The sequence below is a fragment of the Salvelinus sp. IW2-2015 genome, unplaced genomic scaffold (assembly GCF_002910315.2).
Source record: "Salvelinus sp. IW2-2015 unplaced genomic scaffold, ASM291031v2 Un_scaffold2177, whole genome shotgun sequence".
Classification (NCBI taxonomy): Eukaryota; Metazoa; Chordata; class Actinopteri; order Salmoniformes; family Salmonidae; genus Salvelinus; species Salvelinus sp. IW2-2015.
This window is the reverse complement of record NW_019943508.1, coordinates 91,504-103,153: the sequence shown is the minus strand read 5'-3', so window position 1 is coordinate 103,153 and position 11,650 is coordinate 91,504. Positions and strand designations below refer to the sequence as shown.

The window sequence follows — 11,650 nt, the reverse complement described above, 5'->3', positions numbered from 1 at the left end:
CTGTATCTCAAGGTCATGCTATGAGAAGCTATTCCTTTGTTATTTAGACCTCTCAAGGTCATGCTATGAGAAGCTATTCCTTTGTTATTTAGACCTCTCAAGTTCAGGCTATGAGAAGCATTCCTTTGTTAGCTGTATCTCAAGGTCATGCTATGAGAAGCTATTCCTTTGTTATTTAGACCTCTCAAGGTCATGCTATGAGAAGCTATTCCTTTGTTATTTAGACCTCTCAAGGTCAGGCTAGAGTGGATTGCCATTCTGTCGGCTCTGATATAAAAAGAAGAAGAAGGAATGATGTGCAATAGAATGGGAATTTAAAAAAGCACCCTGAGTGTCAAAGGGAAGACAAAATTTGTAAGGAGAAAGTGATCTTCAGCTATGGCTGCGGTTTATCCCATTTGTTCCAATGACCCTCGGCTCTCTGTTGGGGACAGAACAGAGGGCCATTTCACGGCTCAGAGAATGCAAATATGTCCCTGGCCCTGTCGCGCACGGCACTTTGAGTCAAACAGGACAAAGGAAAGAGTGGGGGACAGCCTGAACCTTATGACCCCGCCACGCACACCAGGCCATATGTCTCCCATGGCGATGGCAGCAGAGATCACAGAGGCCAGCAGTGAATTCATGTTAGATGTGATCTCCCCAGCCGAGGCAGTATATTATGGTTTCTAAAAACGACCGACACATTGTGAAGGATCCTGCTGGAGGAGGACAGAGAAGTGGTGAGAGTGTGAGATAGATTGACTGTTATGTAATGTGTGATGATGATGTATGGCGTCCTGTCATCTCCTCAGGGTTTGAAGCTACTTCCCTCCTCTTATTAGATACCACCTTACAAACCTGCCGGGTTTCATAATATGATTATTATCCATCTGTTACAAACCTGACTGCGGGCTTCATAAATATAGATTTTATCTTCTGCTTACAAACCTGACTGGGGTTCATAATAATAGATTATTATCTCTGTTACAACCTGACTGAGGTTCATCCTTAGATATTATCTCTGTTAGCAAACCTGACTGAGGTTTCATAATTTAGGATTAATTATCTCTGTTACGATAACCTGCACTGGGCTTTTCTATAATTTAGGATTATTATCTCGTACAAAACCTGATGGGGTTCAATAATATAGATTTATTATCTCTGTTACAAAACTGACCTGGGTTTCATAATATAGATATGTACTTGTTAGCAAAACCTTGACTGGGGTTCTATAATAGTAGATTATTATCTCTGTTTAAAACTGCTGGGGTGTCCATCATTTTTGGATTATTATCTCTGTTACAAACCTGACTGGGGTTTCATAATATAGTATTATTAATCTCTGTACAAACCTGACTGGGGTTTCATAATATACGATTATTATCTCTGTTTACAAACTGACTGGGCGTTTCATCATTTGATTTTATCTCTGTTACAAACCTGACTGGGGTTTCATAATTTTAGACTATTTATCATCTGTTACAAACCTGACCTGGGGTTCTCAAAATAGATATTATCTCTGTTACAAACCGACTGGGGTTTCATAATATAGATTATTATCTCTGTTACAAACCTGACTGGGTTTCATTAATTAGTAAGATTATGATAAATCTGTACACAACCTGACTGGGGTTTCAATAATATAGTTATTATTTATTTTTGTAATATTGCAATTCATTCTTTACACAATACACACACACCACACACACAACACACACACACACACACACACCACATGCACACACACACACAACACACACACACACACAAGCACACACAACACACACAAACACACACACACACACACGGCTGACTGCAGAACAGCCCTTGTCATCAGAACACACACACCCACTCCATTCCTCATACTTCACAACCCAAACCCACAAAGCCCAACCAGCACCACACAGCCCTCCACAAGCCCAACCCCACGCAGCCCAACACAGCACACACAGCCCTCCACAACCCAACCCCACGCAGCCACCAACACAGCACCACACAGCCCACCCAACACAACCCCACAAAGCCCAACACAGACCAAAGCCCAACACAGCCCCACACAACCCGACACAGCCCCACACAGCCCAACACAACCCCACACAGCCCCACACAGCCACACAACCCCAGAAAAGCCACCAACACAGCCCAACACGCCCCACACAGCCCAGCAACACAACCAACAGAGGCCTAACACAACCCCACACAGCCCAACACAACCCCACACAGCCCAAACCCAACCCCACACAGCCAAACACAACCCTAAAAAAGCCGCAACACAGCCTAACCCCCACCCAGGCCCCACACAGCCACACAACCCCACACACCCATACAAAGGCCAAACACACGCCTAACCCCACAGCCCAACACAATCAAACCCACACGGCCCCAAACAGCCCACACAACCCCACACAACTCCCAACAACCCAACACAACCATACACAGCCCAACACATTCAAACCCCAACAACACCAACACGAACCCCACCACAGCCTAAAACAGCCCAAAAAGCCAACACAAGCCCCACAAGCCCAAATACAACTCTACAAGCCAACACAGCCCACATAGCCCCACACAACCCCACACAAGCCCACCACAACCCAATCCCACACAGCCCAACACAGCTCAAAAAGCCCCACAAACCCACACGCCCACACACCGTACAAAGCCCAACACAGCCCTAACCAACACAGCCCAATACAACACACAAAGACCATCACAGCCCCTACACAGCCCACCACAACCCCACAACAGCCCAACACAGCCGCCAAACACAACCCACACATGCCCCACACAGCCCACAAGCCCAACACAGTCCCCACACAACCCCACACAGCCCCACACGGCCAAGACACAACATCCCGCCAAAGCCCATCACAAGCCCCACACAGCCCAACACCAGCCCACATCAACAACCCACACAAGCCCCACACAGCCCAACACAACAAACAACATCCCCGCAAAAGCCCATCACAGCCACAGCACACCCAACACAGAACCCCACACAGCCAACACAGCCCACCCCACACAGTCCCACCACTACCCAACCCCACACAACCCAACACCAGCCCAAAAACAGCGCCAACACAAACTCTACAAAAACCCAACACAGCCAAACCCCAACAACCTCAACAGCCCCACACAGCCCAAGCAATTACAGCAAAAACAGTTTCCAACACCAGCCCCAACACAACCCCACACCAGCCCAACACAACCCAACATTGCCCAACACAACCCACAATTGCCAACACAACCCACACAAGCGCAGCCACCGGCTGCATGGGGGCGGGTTCCAACACAACCCCACAGAGCTAACACAACCAACATTGCACTAGCCAACACAACCCGACACAGCCCCACCCAACCCCACCACAGCCCAACCAAACGCCACAACAGCCCAACACAAACCCTACAAAGCCGCAACACAGCCCTAACCCCACACATGTCCCAACATCAGCCCACACAACCCAACATGCCCAACACAACCCGACTCAGCCCAACACAAACCCCATGTAGCCAACACAACCAAACCCACGACAACCCCACACAGCCCCACCACAACCCCAACACAACCCCATGTAGCCCAACAACAACCCCATGTAAGCCCAAACAACCCCACACAGCCCATACAATCCTCTACTCAATCCCAACACAGCCAAACCCCCACACGAGCCCCAACACAACCCCAACAGCCCCAAAACAGCGCCCACATAGCCCACACAGCCGCCGACATAGGCCCACAACAGCCCCCCCCAACACGGCCCCGCACAGCCCACACAGCCCAACACAGCCCACACAGCCCCAAAACAGCCCACATAGCCCACATAGCCCACACAGCCCCACACGGCCCCAAACAGCCCAAAAAAGCCACACAACCCAACCCACACAGCCCACCACAACCGCAACCCCACACAGTGTCAACACAACCAAACCCAACACAGCCCCACACAACCCCACACAGCCCCATCGACAAACCCCACACAGCCCAACAACACCCTACAAAGCCCAAACACAGCCTAACCCCAAGCACAGCCCCCAATTACAACACCACAAAGACCATCACACGGCCCACACAGCCCAACACAACCCCACACAGCCAACACAGCCCACACAGCCCCACACAGCCCCACACAACCCCACACGCCCACACACAGCCCAACACCAATGAAAAACGATTCCCGCAAAGCCCATCACAGCCCCCACACAGCCCAACACAAACCCCCACAGCCCAACACAGCCCAACCCCACAACACCCCACCACTACCCAACCCACACAACCCAACACAGCTCCACAACAGCCCAACACAACTCTACAAAAGCCCAAACACAAGCCCAAACCCCCACACAGCCCAAACACAAACGACAGCCCACACAAACCTCACCACAGCCCCACACAGCCGCAACATAAGCAAAAAAAGTCCAAGCACGAGCCCCAACACAACCCCACACAGCCCAACACAACCCCACAGAGCCTAACACAAACCCAACATATGCCCCAACAGCAACCCAGACAACAGCCCAACCAAGACGCCACACAGCCCAACACAACCCCAGCACAGGCCCAACAACAACCCCACAGAGCCTAACACAACCCAACATTGCCCAAACCCAACCCCACACAGCCCAAACCAACACGCCACACAGCCCAACAGCAACCCTACAAAGCCCACACAAGCCTAACCACCACCAGCCCCACACAACCCCAAACTACACACCCCATGTACCCAACACAACCCCACACAGCCCAAGATACAACCCACAATGCCCAACCACAGCAAGACCCCACACAGCCCAGACACAGCCCAAAACAGCCCAAACACACTCGCAAAAGCCCATCAAGCCAACATAGCCCACACAAGCCCAATACAACCCCCACAAACCCCACACAGCCCCACGCAGCCCAGACAAAACCCAACCCCACGAGCCCACACAAAAACCCAAACCCCACGCACAGCCAACACAACACAGCCCACCACACAACGCAACCCCACCACAGCCCCAACACAACCGCAAGGTAGCGCCCATCACAGCCCCACAAGCCCAACAAAACCCAACCCCAACAGCCCAACCCCCACACAGCCCAACCCCACACAGCCCAACCCCCACAACAGGCCAACCCACACAGCAAGCAACACCCAACCCACACAGGCCCAACCCCACACAGCACCAACGACCCGCACACAGCCCACACACACGGTAACCCCACACCAACCAGTTCAACACCCACCCACTAGAGTTAGCCCTTATCCGCAAACGTACACAACCCTCATCCAAAGTCTGCTGTTCCAAGTAGGTGTTTGTTGCTGATGGTGTTTTGGAAAGGAGAAGGTTTTGAGTCTGGAGGAGGGCTGGTAGAGAGTTTGGGAGCAGGTTGCATGTGTGTTGCTGAAGGACGAAAAGGAGGTTTGCGAGGAAGCTTTTCCGTCTGTCTGCCTGTCTGCCTGATATTGCATTGTTGGGTTTGAGTTTGCGAGAAAGCAATTCACGTGGACCTCTGCATGTAGACATAAAAAACATGAATCGTTCTGTCTGGCCTGTCTTATCTATCTCCTGTCTCCCTGCAACTGTCTGTCGCTCGCTGCTCTGTCTGTCTCCCTGTCTGTCTGGCCTGGTGAGGCAGTCAGGAACCTTTTGACCTACAGTTGAAGTCGGAAGTTATATAACACTTGGGTTGGAGTCATTGAAAGACTCGTTTGTTTCACACGCACATCCACAAATTTCTTGGTTAACAGAACTACTATCACTGTGGTGTGGCAATATGGGAAGTTTATCAAGAGTTGGATTTGTTTTGGAATTCTTTGTGTGGTTCTGTGTATTGCTGAGGGAATATAGTGTGTCTCTAATATGGTATCATTTTGGGCAGGAAAGTTGCTCCTCTCGTGCTCTCTCTCTCGTCTCTCTCTCTCTCTCTCTCTCGTCTCTGCTCTCTCTTGTCTCTGTGCTCTGTCTCTGTCTCTGTCTCTGTCTCTGATCTCTCTCTCTCTCTGTCTCTGTCTCTCTTTGTCTCTCTTTGTCTCTGTCTCTCTTTGTCTCTCTTTGTCTCTGTCTCTCTCTGTGTGTGTGTGTGTGCTCATGCATTCTTGCAGAATAACAATGCTCACATTTGCCTTGCAGCATCCCTTGACACGTTCAAAGATAAACTATCTCACACACACACACACTTGAACACCCTGTTTCCCACTGTCCTCCATTAATGCAAACACACAGAGAGTGCTGTAATTGGTGCACAGAGGGGTAGAGGAGTCAGCCGTACCGTAGTACACCGTAGGCTTGATGGTGGATGATGATAGTGGCCTAGGTAGAAATAGGCTCATTTCCATTCCCACTATTGTACTGTTCTAAAAGCTGTGTGTGGACGTGTTTAACTATACTTGTGGGACCAGAAGTCCCCACAAGAATAGTAACCGAACAAATGGTCAAATGCTATTTCAAGGGGCTTTAGGGTTAAGGTTAGACTTAGTGTTAGTGTTAGAATTAGGTTTAGGGTTAAGGTCAGACTTAGTGTTAGAATTAGGTTTAGGGTTAGTGTTAGGAGTTAGGGTTAGATTTATGGTTAGGGTTAGGAACTAGGGTGAGGTTTAGGCTTAAGGTTAGGAATTTGGGGTACGGTTAGGGATAAGGTTAGGTTTAAGGATCAGGTTAGGGTATGTTTTAGGGTCATGTTTAGAGTTAGGGAAAAAATTATTTTCAATTGGATTGAATCCTGTGTTAGTTGTACAAGACTGTGTGTGTGTGTAGTTGTACAAGACTGTGTGTGTGTGTGTGTCGTCAAGCAGCCCAGCAGAGCAGCCTAAAGAGGACTGTATTCCCCCATGCAGAAGCAGCCAGCAGACCAGCCTAGATAGGACTGTATTCCCCCATGCAGAAGCAGCCAGTAGACCAGCCTAAAGAGGACCCTATTCCCCCATGCAGAAGCAGCCCAGCAGACCAGCCTAGATAGGAGTGTATTCCGCCATGCAGAAGCAGCCCAGCAGACCAGCCTAAAGAGGACTGTATTCCCCCATGCAGAAGCAGCCAGCAGACCAGCCTAAAGAGGACTGTATTCCCCCATGCAGAAGCAGCCAGCAGACCAGCCTAAAGAGGACTGTATTCCCCCATGCAGAAACAGCCAGCAGACCAGCCTAAAGAGGACTGTATTCCGCCATGCAGAAGCAGCCAGCAGAGCAGCCTAGATAGGAGTGTATTCCGCCATGCAGAAGCAGCCAGCAGACCAGCCTAGATAGGAGTGTATTCCGCCATGCAGAAGCAGCCATCAGATGTGAGCTTTGTACACAGCTGTCTAACCCCCAAATTACTGTATTGCATACATGAGAAAGCGTTGTAGTTCAACTGTACATAAACAGGTTTAAATTGGTGGTAAATGACAGCGATTTATTGTAATTCCAACCTAACAAGTGATTTTATATTTTCTTTGAAGCTGTGTTCAGCTGTTTTAGTTGCCGTTTCCTCTGACCCTGCCAGTGAGATTACTTCTAACATTATTTTAATGTTTTCTGCGTCTAAATTTCTTTCGAACCTGGCCGTCGCTCATTGAATTTGTAATGAGATTCCCAGCTCGTTCCCCAAAACGCTTAGTGTTAAAAAGAAACCCAACGGGTACATTTTAAAAAACAGATTTGCGACACAAACAAAAACATGTGTTTATTTATTTTGTGCTCGAGCTAGCGTCGTTAGTGTAGTTAGTAACATCTCTCTTGTTCTGCTGCCATCAGCTCTCACTTTCTGTCTCTCACCTCACGCAAGAAGAACGTGGACATGGCAGAGCCTCATACTATCTCTCTCTCTCTCTCTCTCTCTCTCTCTCTCTCTCTCTCTCTCTCTCTCTCTTCTCTTTCTCTCTCTCTCTCTCTCTTCTCTCTCTCTCTCTCACAACTGTTTTTCTCTCTCTTCACACACTGTTTCTCTTCTCCTCCTCATCTCTCTCGCTCTCTCTCACTCTCTTCTCTCTTCTCTCTCTCTTCTTCTCTACCTCTCTCTCCTCTCTCTCTCTTCTCTCTCCTCTTCTCTCTCTCTCTCTTCCTCTTCTCTCTCTCTCTCTCTCTTGTCCCTTTTCTCCTCCGTTCTCTCAATTCATTCAAGGGGCTTTTATTGGCATGGGAATATGTTAACATTGCCAAAGCAAGTGAAGTAGATAACATAACAAAGTGAAGTAAAACAATAAAAATGACAGTAAAATTACACTCACAGAGTTCCAGGAATAAAGACATTAACATGTCATATTATGTATATATAAAGTGTTGTAACGATGTACAAATGGTGAAAGTACAAAAGGGAAATAAAAAAACATAAATATGGGTTGTATTTACAATAGTGTTTGTTCTTCACTGGTTGCCCTTTTCTTGTGGCAACAGGTCACAAATCTTGCTGCTGTGATGGCACACTGGTTACAGTGATTGGGGTTTATCAAGGGGTTTGTTTCGATTTTGTGGTGCTGTGTAATTACCTCTATTCAATGTGGTGCTGCCTCTATTTAATGTGGTGCTGCTCCTATTTAATGTGGTCCTGCCTCTATTCAATGTGGCCTGCCTCTATTTAATGTGGTGCTGCTCTATTTAATGTGCCTGCTTATTTATGTGGTGCTGCTCTATTTAATGTGGTGCTGCCTCTATTTAATGGGTGCTGCCTATTTAATGTGGTGCTGCCTCTATTTAATGTGGTGCTGCTCTATTTAATGTGGTGCTGCCTCTATTTAATATGGTGCTGCTATTTTAATATAGTGCTGCCTCATTTAATGGGTGCTGCCTCTATTTAATGTGGTGCTGCCTCTATTTAATGTGGTGCTGCCTCTATTTAATGGTGCTGCCTCTATTTAATGTGGTGCTGCTCTATTTAATGTGGTGCTGCTCTATTTAATGTGGTGTTGCCTCTATTTAATGTGGTGCTGCTCTATTTAATGTGGTTGCCTCTATTTATAATGGTGGCTCTATTTAATGTTGTTGCTCTATTTATATGGTGATATCTCTATTTAATATGGTGCTGCCTCTATTTAATGTGGCTCTGCCTCTATTTAATATGGTGCTACCTCTATTTAATATATGGTGCTGCTCTTATTTAACGTGGTGCTTCTCTATTTAATATGGTGCTGCCTCTATTAATGTGGTGCTGCCTCTATTTAATATGGTGTCGCCTCTATTTAATATGGTGCGCTCTCTATTTAAATTATGGTGCTACCTCTATTAATGTAGTCCTGCCTCTATTCAATGTGGCCCTGCCTCTATTTAATTGTGGTGCTGCCTCTATTTAATGTGGTCCTGCCATTACAATGTCATATTATGTATATATAAAGTGTTGTAACGATGTACAAATGGTGAAAGTACAAAAGGGAAAATAAAAAAACATAAATATGGTTGTATTTACAATAGTGTTTGTTCTTCACTGGTTGCCTTTTCTTGTGGCAACAGGTCACAAATCTTGCTGCTGTGATGGCACACTGGTATGGGTGTTTTTTTCAATGTGGTGCTGCCTCTATTTAATGTGTGCTGCTCTATTTAATGTGGTCCTGCCTCTATTCAATGTGGCCTGCCTCTATTTATGTGTGTGCTATGTTGTCTGCCTCTATTTAATGTGTGCTGCCTCTATTTAATGTGGTGCTGCTCTATTTAATGGGTGTGCCTCTATTTAATGTGGTGTGCCTCTATTTAATGTGGTGCTGCCTCTATTTAATGTGGTGCTCCTCTATTTAATATGGTACTGCTCTATTTAATATAGTGCTGCCTCTATTTAATGGGTGCTGCCTCTATTTAATGTGGTGCTGCCTCTATTAATGTGGTGCTGCCTCTATTTAATATGGTGCTGCTCTATTTAATGTGGTGCTGCTATCTTTTTAATAGTGGTGCTGCCTCTATTTTAGGGTGCTGCCTCTATTTAATGTGGTGCGCTCTCTATTTAATGTGGTTCTGCCTCTATTTAATATGGTGCTGCCTCTTATTAAGTTTGTTGATCTATTTAATATGGTGATATCTCTATTTAATAGGTGCTGCCTCTATTTAATGTGGCTTGCTTTATTTATGGTGCTACTATTTTATTGGTGCTGCTCTATTTAATGTGGTCTTCCTCTATTTAATATGGTGCTGCCTCTATTTAATGTGGTGCTGCCTCTATTTAATATGGTGCTGCCTCTATTTTAATATGGTGCTGCCTCTATTTATATGGTGCTACTCTATTTAATGTGGCTCTGCCTCTATTTAATATGGATCTGCTCATTCTGTGTTAGGAAGACATGTTTTTTCAGACCCGTCTGTCAGTAATCCTGTTCTGTCAGAAAAAAGCCTGATTGGTCAGAGGAGGCCTTAGGCTGAACTTAAAGGGTTCGATCCCAAGGCTAAAATCAAAGCAAATCAAAGTGTATTGGTCTCGTACACAGTTTATCAGATGTTATAGCAGGTGGATCAAAATGCTTATGTTACTAGCTCCTAACAACGCAGTAGAATGTCAAGCAAGTACACAAATAATACAAAATAAAATAATAATCAAGAAATGTCAGAGAGATTCAAATTAACAACCCAAATAGCACAGTAACATTTATCCAAATGCAATCTATACGTAAATAGACCGTAAAAATTTACACTAGATATACTTTGAATGATATGTACAGCAGTGATATATAACGGTGAGATATGTCAAGAATCCAATATGTAAATAAATATGCGGTGTGTATAAACAGAGTAACTAAAATGCAATGTAGAGTAATAATAAAAATATTACAATGAGCTATGTCGAGAATAGAGTATTTAACTACACTGTACAAAACCTGTCTGTCTGTCTGTCTGCCTGTCTGCCTGTCTGCCTGTCTGCCTGTCTGCCTGTCTGCCTGTCTGTCTGTACAGCATGTGAACCACAGAGCAGTAGAACATCTCTTATACCTTCATTCTGCCTAGAGCTGACAGACGATGTTAGGAAATTTGTGTACGGACATGATGAGATCGCAGTTCATGTTGTGTGAAGATCATGTGTCTGTCTCTGTGTGTGTTTGAGACAGTTTGGCAGTTAGACTAGACAGGAGAATAATGGCATGAAATAGAAACAGAAGGAGAGAGAGAGTGAGAGTTGTGATAATGACAGGAAGTTGTGATAATGACAGGAAGTTGGCCTTGCCCATGACACATCCTCCAATTTGTGCCTACTCCCTCTGTCACGATCGTCTAATGAATTAACGGACCAAGGCGCAGCGTACGTAGAGTTCCACATGTTTATTAATTGAAACTCACAAAAACAATAAAGAGCAACGAAACGTGACGTTCTGTAGAGCTCACAGGCATCAACACCAAAACAAGATCCCACAAAAACCAGCGGGGAAATGGCTGCCTAAATATGACAACGATAAACAGCTGCCTCTGATTGGGAACCATACCAGGCCAGCATAGAAAACAAAACACCTAGATAGGAACACCCCCCCCCCCCTAGTCACACCCCGACCTAACCAAAATAGAGAATAAAAAAGGCTCTCTAACCTCGTTAAGGTTTTATACTTGTTGTTGTAGAACCATCATAGAAGGAAGTGTTTCTGCCATGCCTATGCAGTCAAGAGTTGCCTGGAATTATTTCCTGCAATATTTTTTCTTAATTCCTGGGCTTTTTAAGCAGCCGGTGGAGGAAAAAATKTACGTTTTTACAAACGATTGTTAAAAAGGCAAACTTTCTCTCTGGGCAGTTGGATCAGAACACTATCACTGGA

General features: G+C 46.0%; 1 protein-coding gene across 1 annotated transcript; it reads left to right on the top strand.

The window, feature by feature from the left end:
- Nucleotides 1-588: 588 nt before the first annotated feature.
- On the top strand, nucleotides 589-4,562 carry LOC139025043 (DNA-directed RNA polymerase II subunit RPB1-like). The gene is made up of 2 exons (XM_070440057.1): nucleotides 589-626; nucleotides 3,632-4,562. Exons 1-2 carry the CDS (start codon nucleotides 589-591, stop codon nucleotides 4,560-4,562), a joined length of 969 nt encoding a protein of 322 aa, XP_070296158.1.
- Nucleotides 4,563-11,650: the final 7,088 nt, after the last annotated feature.

Coding starts and splice junctions, on each gene's coding strand:
- LOC139025043 (XM_070440057.1), top strand. CDS start 589: ATGGCAGCAGAGATCACAGAGGCCAGCAGTGAATTCAT. Junction 627..3,631: donor GAGGCCAGCAGTGAATTCAT/GTTAGATGTGAT, acceptor ATCCCAACACAG/CCAAACCCCCACACGAGCCC.